This window comes from Capra hircus, chromosome 13 (genome assembly GCF_001704415.2).
Source record: "Capra hircus breed San Clemente chromosome 13, ASM170441v1, whole genome shotgun sequence".
Lineage (NCBI taxonomy): Eukaryota > Metazoa > Chordata > Mammalia > Artiodactyla > Bovidae > Capra > Capra hircus.
In genome coordinates this window covers 67043486-67064888 of record NC_030820.1, presented here as the reverse complement: position 1 = coordinate 67064888, position 21403 = coordinate 67043486, and the positions used below count along the sequence as shown (strand labels likewise).

The window sequence follows — 21403 nt, the reverse complement described above, 5'->3', positions numbered from 1 at the left end:
GGGCACAAGGCCAACTTCTTGGTTCTGGACTCCTCCCTGGAACACTCAGGATTCTTAGAAGTACCTTCCCTTCTCCTGCCCGCTTCTCACCACAATCACTAAACACCCCACTTTCCCAACCCTTGGCAAAGTACACAAGAGCTGCCAAAAACGGGGCAGTCGCGATAGCCTCCGGAAGACCCCGGTGCACCGCACCGTTCCCGCCTTGCTCAGCCCGGTCACCTCCCTAGTTTCTGAGACCCCGCCTCCTCGCTCGCTGCAATGGGCTCGGGGCGCCCCTTTGTGGCCACAATCGGCAGCGCCGTTCCGGGCAGCTTGGTCCCCAGTCCTTGCAGATGCGGAGGATTCAAACGCAGGGCCACCAGGTGCCCTCCCGCTGCCCCTTGCCCCTTTCTTCTTTCACCTGGTGGGGGTGGGGGTGAGTAGGGAGCACTCACCCATTAGGGGCCGTCCGCCGCCCTGTTGTCTGCGTGCGTCTTTCACAGCCAGATCTTGAGTCGCCGGCGCAGAGCTGGGGCTGTCGGCCACTGCTGTCCTTCAGTTTTCACATCTGGGCCATCAAGAAAGGCGGCCTGGCCAGAAAGTCTCAGCAAGGACGTCAGGCCGCCAGGGTGACAGGCAGAGCTGGGGGGGGGGTCAGTGGGGCCTCTTTCCTGTCCCAGTCCCCCCAAACACAGCTTGGCAATATGTATTTGTTGAACTTAGGGCTGAAGCACTAGTTTGACGAGAGGAGGTGGGCCATTTAGCCCCCTAAAGGGCCATGGACAAAGGGCAGAGCACACGCCCACTCTCGGGCTTCCTGGACAGCCCGGGACAGGTGATCTGAACATCAAAAGATTATTGCAACTTAAAGAAAACCACGTAACTCAAGTTAGCTCTTTTCTATATATGGGAAATTCTTTTCAAGAGTCTGAGCTCACTGAAATCATTCCTTTGATACGCACCTCAGCTCTCTGGAGCCAGTAAACTGTGTTTTCACATCTTGCACTACTTCAAGGCTCAGCATAGGGAGTGGCTGCAGTCTGAAGGCAGCTAGATGGCAGGTGTTCCTTCCTTCCTGAGTTCCCCCAGGGATCACTGGCTCATCATCTGTGGTGGCTGCAATTGCTGGTGACTGTGACATCCTTGTTTATTGATACGGCAGGAAATATTCCATTGCTCCATGTACTGGTGCCTCAAGATGGGGCCTGGCCACCAGCCCTTTGGGCAGCATCCTCACCAGCCAGGAGCCCTTGCCTCAGGCACAGGTGCCTCTCCGGACCACCTGCCTCTCTGCAGCAGCTGCGCAGCTTGTTTGGAGTCAGTGGAGTCCAAATGCTGAAGATTCCTACCCAGCTCTGCCCACCTCCTGCCACCGCCCGACCCAACTGCAAGCCTGAACTTGCAGCCTTTCAGACTCTGCTGCTGCAGGGAAACAACGTCTGTTTCTGAACAGAACCTCTGTTCAGTCAGACCCAGTCCAGTCAGTAGCAATGGCCTAGGATGTAGGGGCTAAGATCCTGACTTAGGAAAGCAAGTTTGGAGGCTGAGGACGCAGGACTTTTGGCTGAAGAAGTGATTTCTCAGACTCAAGCGTAAGCCCCAGGATCAAATAAATGGGCTTAGAGCTCAGACCCATTACCCCCAGGAAGTTATTTCCTAGCTAAGGCTCATTGCCCCAGCAAGTGATTTTTCCAGGCTGAAGTAGAAGTCCACCCTAGGGCCCAAGTTTTCACCTCAGGGTCCCTTCCTACTGTCCTCAGGCCAGAGAGGCAAATGGATGGAAATGCTTAGAGGTGTGCGCATTCTCTCACTTCACAGAACAGCCCCTTAGTGAAGCCTGGAGGATTCCCAGGGCCCTGGAGAAGGAAGACCACTTAGGTGGAGGAGACAAAAGCCCCAGAACTGAGTCACACCCGTGTTCAGTTCAGTTCAGTTCAGTCGCTCAGTCGTGCCGGACTCTTTGTGACCCCATGGACTGCAGCTCACCAGGCCTCCCTGTCCATCACCAACTCCTGGAGTTTACTCAAACTCATGCCCATTGAGTCGGTGATGCCATCCAACCATCTCATCCTCTGTCGTCCCCTTCTCCTCCTGCACTCAATCTTTCCCAGCATCAGGGTCTTTTCCAATAAGTCAGCTCTTCGCATCAGGTGGCCAAGTTTTGGAGTTTCAGCTTCAGCATCAGTCCTTCCAATGAATATTCAGGACTGTGACCCTGTTTTGACAGCTAAGCAGTGAGGGAGGAGCAGTTGTTTCTTTGGGTGTACTTTCTGAGGAGGTCAGACAGGGTTCAGAAAAGAAGTAAAATAAAACCCTAACAGTTCCAATGGCATCGCTGTCCTAAAGTCATGTGATGCGGTGCGACAACAAATCCCTCATTCCACCAGAGAACAAGAGTGCTCAGCACATCCATAGCATTTGTTCCGAGCATCACTAACAGGTGATTTTGTGTTTGTTTTGTTTTCAGTGTTTTATTGATGTGCAGCATATGCACAAAAGTGCATGGATCCTCAGTGGACAGTATGAATAACAATCTCCGGTTATCATTTTGTTTCCTACGTTTATCGAATTATTACTATTACGTGCCCAGCACCAGACACGTGCAGACATCATTTAAATATTCAAGGGTGAGTGCTACTGTCCCGTTTACAGATGGGCAGACAGACCCAGGAGTAGATGGCCCACCTACACATATCCAGCTGGCAAGCTGCAGACCCAGGGTTCAAATCCAGGTTGCAAGCCCCAGACGTAGTGCTCTCAACTGCTATGCGCTATGGTTTGTGAAAGCCACAGTGAAGGAAGTGATCTGAGCCCATTCTTTCCCCTCTATAAACTCTGCTCTCCTTTCTGAATTCCTGGTCTCACCAGACGGTTGCTTCAAGTGCACTGAGGGCCATTCCTGAAAATGATTCGTTGCTGTTGCTTAGTTGCTAAATCGTGTCTAACCCATTTCCATCCCATGGACTGGAGCCCACCAGGCTCCTCTGTCCATGGGATTTCCCAGGCAAGAATACTGGTGGGGGTTGCCATTTCCTTGTCCAGGGGGTCTTCCCAACCTAGAGATCGAATCTGCATCTCCTGCATTGGCAGGTGGGTTCTTTACTACTGAGCCACCAGGGAAGCCCTTACATCCGACTAACCACTAGATAATTTTGTTTCATTTAAAAAAAATTTTTTTTTAACTGGAAGATATTTGGTTTAAAATGCTGTGCTGTTTTCTGCCATACAACAATATGAATCAGTTGTAACTATATATATATATATATACCCTCCTTCTTGAGCCTCCCACCCACCTCTCATCCTACCCCTCTATGTAATCACAGAGTGCCAGGCTGAGCTCCCTAAACCTCTAGATAATTCAGTCCTTCATACATCTCTTGCATTCAGCCACTTCCCCCAATCCCCACCATCCTGGTCCAAGTACCCTTCCTCTCTGGCCTGGACCACAGCCTCATCACAGTCTTCCTACATGGCTTCAAGGTACCCTTAAGACCAGACGGGTTCATTTCATGCAGGGTGCTCATTCTTTGAATTGCCCAGTGATGTTCACCACCTTTCTTCCACATAGTAAGTCTGGTAGAGTTGATCTCTGGGTTGTGAATTTTTCAAGTATGGCTCTTGTGTTATAAACAACACTGATGAAAATGTCTTGAAATAGAATCGATATAAGCTTCCTGAATCCAAGCTGAGGCTGGGCCAGGAGACAGAGAAAAGCACAGCTGTGGGTGATCCCTTCACCTAGTCAAGGTGGGTGAGAGCCAGAGAAATAGGAGACTTGCTGGGCCAAGAAACTGCATTCTAGATGTGGAGACCAGACCCAAAGACCGGTGGTTCTAAACCCTGACTGTGCACTGGAATCACACAGGAAATCCTTCAAAGTCCTGACGCCTGGGCAAAACTCCAGACCAATGGCACCAAAACCAGTGGAAATGGGACGTGGGCATCAGCATCATTGGAAGCTGCCCACTTGATTCCATTGTGCAGCCAAGGCTGGGGCACTCTGCTGGAAGCATCATTATGCCACGAGGGCTCAGAGAACTGTACAGAAGCTTTCAGTAGTCGGGAGGGAACAGATGGACTGCTTCGAAATTCTCACATACCACTTCTGGGAGGGAGCGGCCGGCTGCATTCTTCAGGTGACTAGGGGAAATTACAGTGCTGCCCATGAGCCCAGAGAAGACAAATGCTCCCAACCAGATCAGGATCCTCCAAGCTCCATTTGAAGTGGCAGAGTGGCTCCCCCTAGCGGATGTTAGAGCACATTTAATATAGCTTGCCATCATTTCAACACGGGAATGTTAGCATGTTCAGTGTAGCTTGCCATTATTTGAACAAGGGGCGGTCTCACATTTTAAAATCCTCTAGCTCTAATTCCTCTCTGAAAAAAAAAAAAAAAAACTAAGAGAGGATTATCCTGGGGTCTTGTCCCTGAGGGACAACAACTTGCAACAGCTGAGTGGTGGCTGCTCCTTCCATGGGCTTCTCTGCAGGGCTTTCCAGAGAGGTTCTGGAAGTTCCTCAGGGGGTTGAGCCTTGCTCTGATCCTTCCTTGGAACTCGGTCAAGCCTGCCTGCAGAAGCACTTTCTCCAATATAAAATAAAAAGGTAACCAAAAATCAAGTTGCCCAATTAATGAACTAAAAAAAGTAATTCCGGCTCTAATAACTCCGACTTATTCTCCCTCCTTTGTTTAGAAGCCTTATGGGGGTTGGTGGGATATGGGTTGAGAGATAAAAAGGGGACAAAGATGACCACCCAAGTGATCCCCTGGGTCTGTCCTATTCTCCAGCCCATCAACCCTGCTGCCTCCATGTAGCCAGCGGGGATGCAGAGATAAGGGGGGTTCTGGAAAGGTCAGATCTCTGTGTCTCCTCCACTTTCTCTTCCAACACCCCATCCTGGAGAACTGGCCCCACGGAGCAGGGCTGGCACTAGAGGCAGGGCTGAAGTTCCCTCCCAGCCCCACCGGTATGACTCTGAGCAAGGTGCTTGACAAATCTGTGCCTCAGTTTCCCCATCTGTCAAGCAGGGATAACCAGAGACCCTACCTCACTGCATGCTTCTGAGGGTTGAAAACCATCGTGTGTATTAAAAGTGAAGTGAAAGTCGCTCAGTCGTGTCCGACTCTTTGCAACCCCACAGACTGTACAGTCCATGGGATTCTCCAGGCCAGAATACTGGAGTGGGTAGCCTATTCCTTCTCCAGGGGAATCTTCCCGACCCGAATTCAACCAGTGTCTCCTGCATTGCAGGCGGATTCTTTACCAGCTGAGCTATCAGGGAAGTCCTGTGTACTAAAAAAAAAAAAAAAAAAAGCCTGGAAAAGCACCTGGTACGCAGTAAGCATTCACTAACCGGGAGCTCTTCTTTTTGTGATAGTCATTAAATGAATATTTGTTATTAAAATCAACCTGAAGACTAATCAAGGAGTGAGACTGAGGGAATTCCTGGGTGGTCCAGTGGCTGGGACTCGATGCTTTCACTGCCAAGAGCCCAGATTCAATTCCTGGCTGGAGGATTAAGATCACAGGTCATGTGGCGTGGCTAAAAAAAAAAAAAAGATGAGTGAATTTGTGCCTGAAATGAGAGAACAGAAGTTCAGAGCAGGATCTGCCAGCCCTTTGGACAGATGGGAACAGATCGCCAAAGGTCAGGATGGCACGAGACGGTGCCAGGACTACTCCGGTGCCAGGGCTGCCCCCGGCCCCACAGCTTGTCAAATGAGTGGGCTTGATCAGGCCCAGCAGGTTTGTCAGGGTCTCCTGAGCACAGGAACCCTGTTTGTTTCTTTAATACAGATCCACGCCCTCCGGCCCAGCCCTCCCCTCGCAGACCTCTGAGCTCAGCTGGCCAGCTTCTCCCTGGGGGCCCGCTTATGCTGTCTTCACAGTATAAGAGGAGCTCTGGCTCCTCCCTAGGGGGCGGGGGAGGTCATCTGTAACAGAGAAGAGCTGGGTCTCTGGAGGCATTCGTGTGTCCATCAGTGGAGGAGCCAAACTGGGCTCACAGGGGAGCACCTCATTCGCCCAAGTCCTCTCCTCTCCCTGGAGAGTCTCCCATCGCCGTCGGCCATGGCCACGGCTCCACTGATGCCAGGAAAACCAGGCTGGGAAGTAGTGAAACGCTGAACCTAGGGTGACAGGGAGATGAAAGAGTAAGTGAGGGGTGGGAAGGGAGAACGGGACGCGGGTGGGTGGGAGGTTCAAGAGGGAGGGGACATGCATATACTTAGGGTTGATTCACGTTGTTGTAGGCAGAAACCAACACTGCATTATAAAATAATTATCCTCCAATTAAACATTAAAAGAAAAAAAAAAAGAATGGGACAGGATTCTAGGGTAGAGACCAAAAATCACCTTCTCTTCCCCCATTAATGGTATGACAACATACACTACCATGTGTGAAATAGGTTAGCTAGTGGGAAGCTGCTGTCTAACAGAGGGAGCTCAGCTTGGTGTTCTGTGATGACCCAGAGGGGTGGGATGGGATGCGAAGGCTCAAGCGGGAGGGGATATGTGTACACAAAGAGCTGATTCACTTGGTGTACAGCTGACACTAACACAACAGTGTAAAGCAACTATACTCCAATAATAATAATTGTACATAAAAAGGTCAGGCTACGTGATTTGTGGCACCCATTAAAAAAATGAACATGCAGGGCCCCTTGTTCAAAAATTAAGAATTTCAAAGGACTTCCCTGGCAGTCCAGTTGTTAGGATTTCATGATTGCACTGCTAAGGGCTTGGGTTCAATTCCCAGCTGGGGGACTAAGATCCCACAAGCCACATGGCGTGGCCAAAATAAATTGAGAATTTCAAGATGAGGACAGCAGAAGGTTAAACAAAGCACGAGGCTCTCCTGAACAGGCAACCTTGTGGGACTACACAGGTGACCACTGTGAAGCTGGCCCCGAACACAAAACTTTGACTGCATATCCAGGTGTGTGGTTTTCTGGGAAAGGGGCCCTCAACTGTCAAGGTCATGACCTGACAAGGTTAAGAATCAGTGTCTCTGAGGTTGAGTGAAGGTCCCTGCTTCTTGCCACCACCTCTTTTCTCCATGTGGAAAAGCAGTGAGATATACGGGCTGACCTGGGGGTGGCCCTGGGGACAGAGAGAAGAGGACACGTGAGAGATGGCGTTTAGGATGTTGCTGATGGACTAGACGTGGGTAGGAGGAAAAGAAAGTCATGAAGCCTGACTCTTGGGCTTGTAGCTCAGGCAGCTAGACCAACCAATGGCAGTACTCTTTGTGGACATGGGGACCAGCTGGGAAAAGACGGGCTGCTGTGTTTTGCTTTGTGGGGTAGCAAAAGGAAGGAAGAATCTCATTCTAGCCATGAGAAGACTTTGAGTGGACAGATAACAGGGCTCAGAAGGGAGATTAGAGCGAGAGATATTTGAAGTCACTGGCACAGAAATGGCATTTAATCCCATTAGGATGTCCTAGGTGTCCTCGCTGTTCAGCGAAGGTAGAACTCTGATACTTGGGCAAATTATTTAACTTCACTGCCACTCTGCATTCCCTCATTTAGGACTCTGTAAATGAGCTTGCAAGTGCTTAGCAAGGGTCCTAGCACCTCTTAAAAACCCAGTGACTATCAGCCATTATTATTACTATTACTATATTTTTTAAAGGTTTTTTTTTTTTTGATGTGGACCATTTTAAAATTTGTTACAATGTTACTTCTGTTTAATGTTTTGGATTTTTGGACAGGAGGCATGTGGGATCTTAGTTCCCTGACTAGGGATTGAACCCAAAGCCACTGCACTGGAAAGCAAAGTCTTAACCACTGGACCACCAGGGAAGTCCCGTTATTACTATTACTACTGTTATGATGTCATTCGCCTTCCTTTAACAAATATCTACGGGGCCCCCATTGTGTCAGGCATTGCTGTGGGTGCTTAGGAAGAGAGATGTCAGTTATCGAGCATGTCAGGGATGGTAAGTGCCATGGCGAAGTAATTGAGGGGGAGAGATGATAATAGTAAGGAGGTTGGCTGGGGGGCCCTACTGAAAAAGTGATATTTGAGCAGGACCTCTGAGGTGAGGGATGTCTGGAGGAGAAGGTTCCAGGCAGAGGGAAGAGCCAGTGCAAAGACTCTAAGGAGAGTGGTGGGAGGTGAGGTCACAGAGATAAAGGGCAGGGGGACCTTTGTAAAGAAGCCCTTTATGGCAGGAGTGACTGGTCCTCTCACCTGCAAAACCAGGTCTCCCACACAAGGCAGAAGGCTCTCTGATGGCAGAGATCTCAAGCTTTCCAGCACAGTGGAGGGAGCAGACTTCTAGGATGGCAGCCACCCTAGGCTTTGGCTGAGGCTTCAGAAGCGCTGAGGCTTCTGGTTCCAGCTCTCCAACCCTCAGAGGGGCCTCACCAGGCAGAATAGGCTCAGCAGCAAGGCCTCTCCTCCTCTTGGTTGTGGAGCATCTCCTCCTGGCAAAACTCGTCAGGGTCTTTGCTCCAGGGCTCCCAATCGAGGCATACATCTGAGTCATTTTCCTCTGAATCTGTGGAGGGACAAGACAAGGCCACTTGGGTGGTCACTTCTTATCTCCTATTCCTGATGCTGAAGGAGCCCCCTGCCGGATACCGGCATCCTTGCAGCCTTATCTGAGGCCAGGGGGCCAAGGCAGAATCACGATACGTGAGACAGCCCTCCCAGGAAGACTTCAGGGCCTTGAATGCAGCCAGAGACCAAGAAAGAAGGCTGGTCCGCGAAATACCAACCTTCTAGAAGAGGGAGGACCCCAGGATGTCCCTGGTGGAATAGTATAAGAATCAGCCTTCCAATGCAACAAACATGGGTTTGATCCATGATCTAGGAAGATCCCGCATGCCATGGGGCAGCTAAACCCATGAGCCATCACTATTGAGCCCGAGTTCTAGAGCCTCGGACCTGCAACTACTGAACCAGCATGCTGTAACTAGTGAAGCCTGCAAGTCCCAGAGGCCACTGTAATGAGAAGCCCCTGCACTGCAATGAAGTGTAGCCCCCACTTGCCCCAGCTAGAGAATACCTGAGCAGCAACGAAGACCCAGTGCAGCCACAAATACATAAATAATTTTTTTTTTAAGTGGAGGAAGGACCCTAGAGGTGAAGAAATGACCTACCTGCATTGAGCATGGTCCAGGAGGGGACACAGGAGACACAAGCCCGCCCATCCACCTGTTCATCCATTGGTCCACCAGTTCATTCATTAACAAAAATTTGAGTATATGTGTCCAGTGCTTTTTCTTACAGCACTGTTCTTTAGTGAAGCACACAGACACTAAAATACCCTGGATACCACGTGTGTGTCCATGATGAGAGGTCTGGGTGGTGAAGTGTGGCACACTCACACCACAGAACCCTTCCATCCTATAGCATGTCGTGAGGCTGTTACACGTTAGATCTGTATCTTTCTGCCTGCAGGATGTCTGTGGTGTATTATTGGGTTGGCCAAAAAGTTTGTTCGAGTTTTTCAATAACATCCTCCCCAAGTGAACTTTTTGGCCATCCCAACCAACGGCATTGCAGAGAAGTATATGATAGAATCCCTTTAATTTTAGAACACTTATGAATTTTTGCCTAACTAAAAAAATTATGACATTTTGATTCCACTTGTTTGATTTAGTATGAATAGAATGTGAGATTTCTAACTTAAGAAATAGATGTGCAACAGGTTAAAAGGTTTACTGTATAGCACAGGAAGCTACAGTCAGTATCTTGTAATAACCTATAATAGAAAATAATCTGAAAAATAATATACATATACATATTCAAGTTATGCATGTACTCATATATTATTTGTATATATGTATAATTGAATCACCTTGCTGTGTACCTGAAACATTGTAAGTCAATTATACTTGAATACAATATTATATTGAGAAAAAAAAGAATCCTTTTTTTAAAACAATCCAAAGAACACACCTCCCATTTTTAAAAAAATGGGATTATTTTGTATTATTATATTTTGTATTATTTGGATAATTACCTATTATTAAATGGGCACATGAGCTTGCCGACCTGGCTTATCTCGGAAAAGAAAGTTGAGAAAAGAAGGCAAATGGGAGAGATTATTATTTTTCTTGGTATACTCAAGGTGTTTCACCGGTTACAGAGAAGTAAAGGAGGCTGAAAACAGCCCCTCAAATGCAGACCAAGAAAAGGCCGAGCCTTGATTTCCTCCTTTGTAAAATGGGCATCATAACAACTTCTGGTATGGTGAGGGTTAACTGAGAAGTAAGACACGGTAAACAGGCTTTCAACAATGTTAGCAGTTACTGTGATTTAAAATCAGTGCGATGGACTTCCCTGGTGGCCTAGTGGTTGAGAGTCTGCCTGTCAATGCGGGGGACACGGGTTCAACCTCTGCTCTGGGAAGACCCCACAGGCCACGTGACAACTGAGCCTGTGCGCCACAAGAGAAGCCACAGCAATGAGAAGCCTGCTCACTGCAGCTAGAGAGTAACCCCCACTCCCTGCAACTAGAGAGAGCCCGCATGCAGCAACAAAGACCCCGTACAGCCAAAAAAAAATAAATAAATCTGTTAAAAAAAGAACTGAGATCATTAAAAAAATAAAATCAGTGTGATGAAGTGACTTTTCCTCCCAAGAGACAGTGACTGTGTTTTGAACACATCCTCTGTGCTTTTTTTTTTTTGAAAGATAATTGCTTTACAGAATTTTGTTGTTTTCTGTCAAAGTGCAACATGAATCAGCCATAGGTACACATATATCCCCTCCCTTTTGAACCTCCCTCCCATCTCCCTCCCCACCCTACCCCTCTAGGTTGATACAGAGCCCCTGTTTGAGTTTCCTGAGCCATGCAGCAAATTCCCGCTGGCTACCTATTCTACACAAGGTAATGTAAGTTTCCATATTCCTCTTTCCATTGTGCTAACTGTTTTGCATGCACTTTCTCATTTGATCCTCTTAACAACTTCATGAAGGCGATTACCAACCAGTGTTATTCATCTTCTGCAAGGAAAGAAGCTTGGAGAGGTGGAACAACCAGGCTCCCACCAGGTGGTGGTCACAGCTTGGGACGCAAAGGCAGGTTCCACAGTCCGGTGCAGTTCCATCTGGGGCCCTTGTTCAAAGGCAGAGTTCAGAGGCTACATCCTGCTTCTCCATGTCAGACTAGGGATTGGCATCACTTCCCTTTCCTCCTCTTCAGGGCTCAGCTGCCATGACCTTTCCTTTTTCTTGGCTCTGCTCTCATCTCACCAGGCAGCTCCCTCCTCCTATTCACTTGCTCCCAACTGCACTTGGAAAAGTGCCTCCACCCTCATGGGATGCATGGGTGCTGAGCCCTCCGCCTTCTGGGCTCTGAAATTGCCCACTGAGGCCCAAGCAGGGGTGGGGGGAGGGGAATCAAAACTCCTCTTGCCTGCTGTTCATACTGGATTCCAGACCAGACTGATTCCAATAAAGAAATCCAGGGCAGACTAGAAACCCCTGGACAGGGTGCCTGGAGTCCCAACCCAGCAAGCCCTGGCAGATCCAGACCCTGGGTTTGAGCCAATTCTCAGCCCAAGGACAGAACAGACCCAGCAATACTGAGAATTCCAAGAAGACAGGGGCCCTCGGGAGGGCTGCTCGCCTCCCTTTAAAGACGGTTTCTCTTCATTGCAAAATTAACAAAAGGACGTCTTTCAAACTGCCATGTGAGATGTCGGTGGGTGAACGCCCGTCAAACAGGGCAAGCTGTGGATGGCTTACAGCTGAGCCTCCAGGGAGAATGAGTTGCTGGAGAAGGTTATTGCCTTGAACCTCAGGGACGATGTCCCACCTTTCAGAAAAGTCAACCAAAGCCATGCCTACACATCCTCTAACCTTGACACTGCCTGGATTACTTCTCTCAGTGGGGGAGGGGGAGAGGAGAGGGGCGGGGCGGGGCGAGGCTGAAACCTGAGCCCACCTCCCCCAGGCTCGAGGGAGATGTGCTGCTATAGCCACTGCTCAGACAAGGGCTTCGCCTTCTACCTGACACCATGACACCAGGCCTCAGCCTGCGGTCCACCCTGGGAATCGAAAGAGAACACACTTATAGACATTTTCTGGAAGCCCTCGCCAGGAACGCCCAATGGCACAATTCCCCGCCCCCACATTGGAGATCATGGGACAAGTTGGCGGTGAACTGCTCAGCCGGTCTGAACGCCATCTGAGCAGAGCTGGCAGCACACCCAGCGCTCTCCCTGCGCAGCTGGTCAAAGGTGATGGGGCGGCGGAGCAGGGGCTGGAGGGTCAAGCGGTCCCCAGGAAGAGGTCGCTGGGTGAGGGGAGTTGCTGGGGGGGCAGGCGGGACCCTCGGGGAGCAGAGTGTCATTCCTGACGTCCCTGCCCGCTGGCCCACCGCCCCCAGCCTCCCTCAGGCCAGCTTCGCCCTGCCTCCTGCTCCTCTGGGTGGTTAGCTGAGTTCAGGACACATGTCAGCCGGCTTCTGGGTCCCACAGAAACCCACATCCTCCCTGCGGCGCGATCTGAGCTGGAAACCGTGTGAGTGGTCTCTGTGTGCGCATGCGCGCGCCGTCAGGTCCAACTCTGCGACCGCGTGGACTGTATGTAGCCCTCCAGCCTCTTCTGTGCGTGGGATTTTCCCAGCAAGAATACTGGAGTCGGGTGCCATTTCCTACTCCAGTGAGTGGTTCCTGGGTACCTGCTAAATGCCTAAGGCCGCTATGCCCATCCAGCTGGTTGTTGATTGAAAAAGCACCAGGCTGAGGGCTGAGAGGGGCTGAAAGCCAGCCCAGGCTCTCTACTCCTGGAGCCGTACGCCCTGGCTGCATCCACAGGAGGGATGGCACTTAACTACTTCATCAGCCCAGGGGACCGCATCTTTCCAGTTTGTAACCAAAGACTTATGGGCTAGCGGTGGCCCTCAAGGGACGCCTTGTTTTCTTTTTGTACTTGCTTATGTATTATAAAGATTCAGTTCCTCCTAAATTACTGATTGGTTGCAAAACCAGAAAGTGTTCACTATCATGCTAACACACACATTTTACATTTGATACCATATTTCATATTAAAAGTATAGTTCTGTTAGTCTATTTATTTATAAATATAAAAATAAAATATACTTTACACATACATTTTTATATTAATAGCTCTTATTACCAGTGGTACATAACTACTGCTTGTTCAGAAATCATGAATTTTGTATATACAACAACGAAGTCCATTTCTGCTCCATGTTTATTTTACCATAAATATTTATACTGTAGTGCAAAAGTAAATTGTTTTATCTTCTATCTAGAATACCTTAACCAAATTTGCAATCGCACTCACAATAATTTCATGCAGACCAAAGGCCTTCTGTGCTAGCGGTGGCCCTGAAGGGACAGACATGCACACATACATGTTGTTGCCCAAACTCAAGATTCGCTCTGGGACTCCAGGCTCAGAAACTCTAAACTAGCAAGTCAGTCCTTTCCCTTTCTCTTACAGGTGACTATCTGTTAACACAGAGCCAGCAGTTAAAACACCTGAAGGAAGCCCTTTTCTTGACAGTTGTTTCAGGAACCCCACCCTGTTCCATGCCCTGCCCAGCTCCAGGATTACGGCCCCGCCTGGGCGGCTCACCTTGGTTGAGTAAGAAGCGTAGCCAGATGATCAGCAAGAACAACAGCAAGGCCACGGGCAGACAGAGCCAGAACACCAGGAAAGAAAATGTCAGCTCGTTCACCAGTGGCACCAGAGGGTACTTCATGGTGCGTATGTGGCTAGGCCGGGCCAGCCGGGGCTGCCCTGGGGACCTGGCGGGCCGGGCCACGCTCTGCTCTCAGCCCAATTGTGACTGAGTCAGTGACGTAACAAGGAAGCAACAGTGTCCTTCAGGCCAAGAGAAAGCTGTTCTGGACGAGTGGGCAGAAGCTGGGGTAATGGGACAGTTTGAGAACAAAAGCCCAGGCTCCTAGGCAGGCCAGCCTGGGTTTAAATCCCTGTACGATGCTGTGGTATCACAATCCTCCTGCTTGTTCAGAAATCATGAATTTTATATACAACCAATTCCATTTCTGCACTTGGAATTTCCTTACTCCCCAGTCCTCTTGCAGGAGGAAATAATCCTTAGCATGCCAAGATGCTAAGTTAGAAAAAATGGGTACAAATTGCCCCCAGGTGGGTGTTCACTTATCTGAGGTCACAGACTCTTCCTGGAGCCAGCCAGTCCCTAAGTAAATTAGTATTATTTAATCTGGAAACTTCTGTATCTCTCCTTATTAGGGTTTTTGGTGAAGAGCTTCTAAGACTTTAACCTTGTTCTTTTCTCTCTCATTCTTTCATTTGTAAAGTAGTCAGGAAAGCTCCTTGAGTCAGGCCCCTCAGCAGGAAGGAGGCCCCAGGCTTCCCAGGGCCGGAGAGCACCTAAATTGGAGGGAGGCTCTGGCCAGGCTTGGAGCCTGATGGGTGCAGAAGTCCTCTCAGAGTGGCTGCTGCTTGTGGAGGGGAGGAAGGAAGAAAGAAGTGTGGTATCCTCCAAGAGGGTGCTTGGCCCACCTGCCTCAACCACTGCCAGCAGATGGGGGTGGGGGGAGGGGACCTAGGAAACAGGCTGATTGGCACAGTTCACCCTGCTCGGCAGTCAGAACCTCTGGGGGTGATGTTTGGAATCCACATGTCAACGGGCAACCAGTCTGATGCCGACTTGATTTTGAGACCATGGCATCAAGTGAAGCACAGGCTGGAAAGTCAGGCAGACCCAGTTCCAGGCTGGGGAAGCAGCTGCAGGAAGAGGGGTAGACTTAGGGGAGACACGGAGTGGACGGACCTCCTTAGAAAACACTGGCCAAAGGAGAAGGGCAAGGGGGGACACCACTGTAACAATGGGGCAGGTGTTAGGGAAATTAAAATGGAGAAAGTCTTATTCAGGCTTCAGAAGCAGGAGAGCAGGCCTCTGACTTACCTGGACATTGCCTGGATTCCATGCCTGCTTACAAGCACAGCAAGTCAGGGAGCATGTTAGATAAGAAAGGGAATGGCCTTGGAATTCTTGAGCCCCAGGAGGTCTGGCCAATCCCCTAGGGTCTAACAAAATCCTATGACTCACATGGTGAAATGAAAAGCATTGTTAAAAACTCTAAGTAAAACCAGAGCTGCATTTTTTGCCTGTAAACTGATGGTGATATCAGTTTGCAACCTGGGTTTGTAAGCGGGAGCCCCCGAAACGGCAATTTGAAGTCTTTCCATTGGGGTGGACATACTACTAGGGACCCTTTCCCAACTGGTACTCCAGATTGCTGTTAACGAGGGACTTCCCAGTGCTGTTCAAGTCTGGATGTAGGTTGGCCCAATTTGGTGATATATACACTGTTATTTTCTCTATTGTTTCTTTTCTTTTAATGACTATATACTGAAATTAAGTCTAATAAGCTATAAAAAATTGAAATTGCATGTAATGAGTGGTTTAACAAATCTAAAACAAAAGTAAAATTTTCAGCAAAACAGGGACTTCCCTGGTGGTCCAGTGAATAAGCCTGGATTCCATCTCTGGTCAGGGAACTAGATCCCACATAACTCAAGTAGAGATCCCCCATGTCACAACTAAGCCAGCACAGCCAAACAGATAATTGAAAACTTTCAGCAAAACAGTGGGTAACATTTGGGGCTCAGAGGGCCAGTGTGTTTAGACGGAGTCTTAGTCCAACTGTGGAATGACCAGAGTCCCCAGCAGAAGTCAAGGCAGATAGTATTAGAATGTGTACCTTCAAAGCATGGTTCCCTGGTGAGCTGTGCCATTGAGGACCCTGGGGCCAAGAGTAGAGGAAATGGGTCTGGGTTGGGGTGATTTCTTGGCCCTGGGTCCTGAAGGGGCTGGGGGCAGAAAAAACTGAGCAACGTAGCTGAGACAGACTTGAGTACTCATTTCTTTTCCAGACCCCACAACAGGGTCCCCGGGCAGTCAGCCCAGGGCTAAGCTTCCCTGGCCACCAGGACACAGCAGCAGGTCCTGGGGGGAGCAGGCATAGACACACGGCTGCAGGGGAGGCAGCTCCCAGCCCTGGCTTCCAGGCATACTTTGTGAGGAGTCACACATTAGTGTCACGCGGTCAGTGGCAGGCTGGAGGGGCGGCTCTGGGCAGAGGCCCACACCATAGCTGTGTGCTCAAGTGGCACACAGCTGTGCCACCACCTGTGGCACAGGCATTAGGTGCTAATGGGCCCCATGGAACGTGCTGCAGCCAGCTCTGCTCAGGGCCAGTGGGCAGAGGAGGCGCTCCCCCTGTGTCTCTGCTTTCCTGACTGGCCAGTCCTGATGGAGCTCTGTTCTTCTGCAGGCAGGGAGCACAGCTGGCATTTCTGGTTCTCAAGACGCAGAGAGCCAGCTAGCCCCTCAGCAACTGCTAGCCTCTGTCAGGTGGGCCTTTTGACAGCAGTGCTTTACTTACATGACCTCCTTTCAGCAGAAAATGCCAAGTACTTTTAATTTAAAAAAATTTTATGAAGTCTAGAAAAACGGTACGGATGAACCTATTTGCAGGGTAGGAATAGAGACGAAGATGTGAAGGCCAGACTTGTGGATTCAGCGGGGGCAGTAGAGGGGAGTGAACTGAGAGAGTAGCACTGACATGTATACACTACCACGCGTAACAGAAATGGTGAGTGGAAGCTGCTGTACAGCAGGGAGCTCAGCTCAGTGCTTTGTGATGACTTAGAGGGTGCGCTGGCGGGAGGTAGGGAGCGATGCTTGAGAGGGAGGGGATATATATGTACATATACAGCTGATTCGCATGGTTGTACAGCAGAAACACAACCCTGTAAAGCAATTATCCTCCAATTAAAAAAATGAAAGTAAATAAAAATTTTCAAATTTTGAGAATTTCATGATAGTCTACAAAACCAGGGTAAAAACCTACTGATGTAAATTCTGAAGAACATCCATGCAATAGTCAAACCAAAAGCACACGTGACATTGTTAGATAAGAATCTCCTTAAAATTTAATTGACTAAATGTATTACATTCAATATTCCATGGTTTCTTCTGGACAAAGGGTCTGCATAAATACAAACAAGCCTCTGGGCCTTCTTCCCTAACCGACGAAGAGGAAACACAGGAGGCGAGGGTACACGGGACACCTTCATATTTACATTTTGCCTTTACTTTACAGTTCAGTGCCAGAAATATTTACAGAAAATACAATAAGAAAAAGATCATGTCTTGGCAACATACCAAAATTCATACAAATTGTGTATATGATTTCAAGCAAATAATGATACTGTTTATTTTTTTAGCCACAACTGCCAAGCCCTTCAGAGGAGAAAGATGTTCTTGGTCACTGCAAGAGGCAAGGACTTGGGAAACTTGGTTTGCTTCAACAAATATTTATTGGGCGCCTACTGTATGCAAGGCACTGTGGAATCCCAAATTATACCTTTCCCTCACTGTTAAAAAAAGAAAAGCATCTGAAAAAACATGAGTTGATATTCTGAGAAAAACACTATACAGTGCATGGCTTCTTTTGCTGCTGAGAACCTATGGTTTGATTCCACGTTAAATGCGTAGATTACCTCCAATCTCTCCATCTCGGGACAAGAGGTTGTCATGGAAATCCCTAAAACAGACCATCTAACATAACTTACCACTTTATGTAAACATATAAACCAATTCTTTTTTGGAAAAATATAACCAGAACAGGTTTTAAAATGCTGAATTAAGAACAACCAGCAGGAGTGTCAAATTACCTCTGATACCTTTTTTTTACTGTCCAGTGCGAAACATGTCTTTGAGCAAGGCTGACTTCCATTTCTTTGGGTAAAGTTCTACCTTCCAATGCAAGTTAAGTACTCCTTGAAGACTCTGCTTCTCTAAAAATCAGTCCACAGAACTTGACAAATGTTTCCTCAGTGTATATAGGAAGTAACCACTCATGAAGGCCTCACATGTGCAACCTGTAGGGAACTGACGTAACTGGCCCAAAGACGTATTTTGTTTTATAAATGAGTCTAAAGGGCTGCCTCAGGGGAGCTGAGGACTTGGAAATGGAGGATAGCATGCATGTGTGTTGTGTATATATTGCCAGGAAGGGAGGGGGGTCAACCCACCAGGTAACGATTCCAGTCAAAGGGCCATTGGATAGGAGGGGGTCTTAGGAGGAAGCACTGGACAAAAAGAGAGCTGGCTGAACAGGAAAACGCAAAAGCACGCCTCACTGTCCTTGGTACTCTCAGGCAGACAGGGGGAGAGAGCCCCTTACCCTCAAATGTGAGAAGGGACTACGAGGGGCTACCTGCCTCTGTCCCTTGGGTAATTAATACATTCCCTGTCACCAAATGCGACATTCATCCATGCCCTGGTTCACCTGTTACAGCAGCAACCGAACTGTTCAAGCCAAAGACCCCCCAAAGGTTCTGAACCTCTGTTAGCAAACATCAAGTGGACTATTAAAAGTTATTCTTGGGACTAAATATGCCCCTCTGGCATTATTCTACTCAAAGTGATTTTTACAAAGGCAGTTGAGAGATCTCAGTGACCATGAAACTCACACCCATACTAGTGAAAGGTCTAAGGGTCCTCACCACACTCCCTTTTTAGGTAGATGTAATTTTGAGCAGAAGGAGCCAGCACCTGACGAGGTGTGCATACCCTGTATTCTGTGCTGTATATACTGGGGTTTCATGCCTCCGGGAGCAGCACAGCCCTGAATCCATCCCGTCTTCCCTGGAAGACCAGTCTTCCAGATCATAACTGCACTAAACACAGTTGTTCGCACAGTTGTTCACTGACTTATCAAAGCCATTAGAATTACAAAGAGTTGTCAGAAATTAGAGCAAACTGAAGCATCATGAAGCCCACCACTAACACGTACAACCACAGTACGTTTTCCTGACAGGAGAACTATGCCAAAGGTCAAAGTGTCATCTCAAGGGTCACACTGTGGAGGCATACCTACATCAGCTATTTTTAGCTTCTGGAATGTTACAAGTTGCACATTAATTTATAGCCTTCTTTGCCCACACCTATTAGAAAGAAGGGCCCGTTTTTCCCCCAAGAAATGTCAATCTGGAATTTCCATGAAAGTTGTTAAATCTCACTCTATAGCTTAGTAGCTGGGCTACTAATTCAAGAGTAGAACTTACTAATAATACATCCCCCTTCCCCATTGCTACCATCTGGGAACATCAATTTATTGCCCAGATTAAAAAGAAAATCAAATGTTATACCCTGAATGGAAACTGGAGTCATAGAAGGAGGAGGTTACCTTTACCTGAGCTTAAAACAAACATGAAGAAAAAAGGTGAGGCAAACTTGGAGAGCTGCTATGCCCACACTTCTTGCTCCTAGATATCAATATATACTTCTGAAATAGAAATATCTGCACTGGGAGTTAGGTCCTATACTATCCCCTGTCCTTGAAGTAAACTACCAAACCATCGAACCAAACAGCCCACTATAGTCCCGACCTACAGCATCTACTGACATCAGAGTTCAAGTAGGAAACCACCCCTTACACAATTGCGATCATTCCTCTTTGGACTTTTAAATGTCACTTATCTTCTGAGCACAAAATAACCTTAATAAAAAAGAAAATAACATAAATATTCTTATGTTACTCTTAATAAACATAAGAATAGGAGAAATGAGCAGTGTGCACTCCAGCACTGTAACAGGAATCCTTGTGAGGATGTTCTGGGTCTGGCCACCTCAAAACATGTATCCCTGGCAGAACAGTAGCAGCGAGGTAACAGAAGTATTTAAAAAACCTGGGCAGGGATTTGTCATGCCTTCAGCTGGCAAAGTCCAGAAAATATGACAACAGCTGTTTCTAAAAGCAGCCACCCCAGGAGGCGGTCACTAATGTTTGTCAATTATGATGAAATCCAGTAGCTCTCTGAGAGAGATCTGAATTAGGAGCGTTGAGAGGCTATCTCCTGAACCCCAAATTAGAATCCTTCATAAACTACTGCAGTTTCCTGCTTGGTCCTGAAATAAGAGACAAGGGATGGAACCAAACAATGCTTAAACCTGTGCTATGAATTTATATTTCTTAATATTTAACCAAGAAATTACCAAGGAATTACAAACGGTTAACCTGTCGTTTTGTCTCTGAGCTAGACAATAATGAAGAGGGGGGAGGTGTCACTTCTGACTTTTAACTCCACAAACTCCATCTGTATCCCCGTTAAAGGACCAGGTCGTGCCTCCATTTCAGATCCGTTCCTGGGCTGCCCAGAAACTGAGGCCTTCAGACAGACCTTTGCAGTGATGAGAATAACTTTTTGAAATCTGGAGAGAAAATATGAAATATTTTAATATCAGACTGAGCAAAAAAACACTTCTGTTCCTTTCTGTCAGTACGATCGTTGGATGACAGATGGATGACAAATGGACCTACGAGTGAGCAGAAAGTTGAGATTTCCTTCCTTCTCCTCCATGCTAGCAACATGAGTCTTTAAATGTTCTGGACGATTCTGAGACAGATTTTAATTTTGAACACAACCTCCTAAAAAGTGAGGTATAAAACTATCTTCAACTTCTAATTTGCAAATTTGAAACTACCAATGCACATGTTTAACTGAGATGCATAAAAGCCTTTCTCCTCAAAAGGCTTGTATTTAAGTAAAATTGTCACTTCTGAAAGAAAAGTTTATGGCTAAAATGTGTATCATCATTACCAGCAGGAATATGATTGTGTCTGGGAGCCCATTTCACTAGAAAGCCAAAAAGTCTTCTCTCAAATGGGTTTATAACGTGTCTCTTCTATTCTGGTGATTAAACAGTAAGCTCTTGGGGAGTGATTTATTTTTACAGTGATCGCCTATCAAATTGCTTTGCTTTGATATTATAGCCCCAAACTAGAGTTCAACAGTCCTAGACAGACAGTGGTCTAAGAACTGCAGTTTTTGAGTCCAACCTCCTGAAAAAGTGAAGTGTAGAACTCTGGCTCCAACTGTTTGTTCCGGTACTTGTTGACAATGTCAGTGATCTTCTGTTTCCGGCGGACGTGTGGTGGGCTGTAGGAGTCACTCTCCAGTCTCTTTCTTCTACAAATATTAATTACAGTCTGCCTCACCAGAAAACCTTGAAGACAGAAGGTTTCCATTCAAATCGATGTGAATAAACAGGTAGCTAGGTGAACTCTAAGTATTCAAGAGAACTATTTTTGGCAAACTCACACTGTCTTATTCCATTTACAAAACTCCTCACAGAGACAGATAAAACTGTCAGAAGAAAGTAAGATAAAACTGTCAAAAGAAACACAATGATGAGGAAAAACAGAATCAAACTCTAGCCTGACAACCCATTTCCTGCCCTGGATTACAAACAAACTATATTCATTTTCCAATACTGGAAGTTTGTGAATTACACTTCTGCTCGTACTTACTAGATTGAAGCACACTTCAAAACAGAACAAAACATGCTTCCTCTTATAAATAAGAGTCACAGGATTTTCTACATGTGGGACCTATTAAGTAATATTACCATTTTCTTATTTCTA

At 47.5% G+C, this 21403-nt stretch overlaps 2 protein-coding genes and 1 long non-coding RNA gene across 9 annotated transcripts in view; 1 reads left to right on the top strand and 2 right to left on the bottom strand.

Annotated features, from left to right (window-relative positions):
* On the bottom strand, positions 5304 to 16432 carry ADIG (adipogenin). 3 transcript variants are annotated; one of them, XR_001919072.1, is made up of 3 exons: positions 8181 to 8371; positions 5817 to 6112; positions 5304 to 5526 (listed from the first exon to the last, which is right to left on the bottom strand). XR_001919072.1 is itself a non-coding variant. In XM_005688553.3 (3 exons), exons 1-2 carry the CDS (start codon positions 13675 to 13677, stop codon positions 8372 to 8374), a joined length of 246 nt encoding a protein of 81 aa, XP_005688610.1. In that variant the 5' UTR covers positions 13678 to 16432; the 3' UTR covers positions 5722 to 6112; positions 8358 to 8371. The 3 variants fall into 3 exon arrangements, 1 of the variants encoding a protein (XP_005688610.1); XR_001919071.1 differs by lacking the exon at positions 5304 to 5526 and adding an exon at positions 13551 to 16428 and having other exon boundaries at positions 5533 to 6112; positions 8181 to 8490; XM_005688553.3 differs by lacking the exon at positions 5304 to 5526 and adding an exon at positions 13551 to 16432 and having other exon boundaries at positions 5722 to 6112; positions 8358 to 8490.
* Positions 12304 to 16673, top strand: LOC108637425. Its single transcript, XR_001919073.1, has 3 exons — positions 12304 to 12465; positions 13416 to 13678; positions 16447 to 16673. It is a non-coding gene; the product is annotated as an uncharacterized LOC108637425 (long non-coding RNA).
* RALGAPB (Ral GTPase activating protein non-catalytic beta subunit) overlaps positions 16879 to 21403 on the bottom strand; it is a 93206-nt gene continuing 88681 nt past the window's right edge. For all 5 annotated transcript variants that reach the window (XM_018057853.1, XM_018057852.1, XM_018057854.1 and 2 more), the window contains one exon: positions 16879 to 20985. In XM_018057853.1, the coding sequence (XP_017913342.1) occupies positions 20792 to 20985 (194 nt within the window). In that variant the 3' untranslated portion in view covers positions 16879 to 20791. The remainder of the gene's footprint in view (positions 20986 to 21403) is intronic.

What these genes read in the sequence shown, in the direction of transcription:
- ADIG (XM_005688553.3), bottom strand. Translation starts at nt 13,677, where the DNA reads ATGAAGTACCCTCTGGTGCCACTGGTGAACGAGCTGACATTTTCTTTC. An exon ending in ACGCTTCTTACTCAACCAAG is followed by an intron (nt 8,491 to 13,550) that starts GTGAGCCGCCCA and finishes GTCCCTCCACAG; the next exon opens with ATTCAGAGGAAAATGACTCA.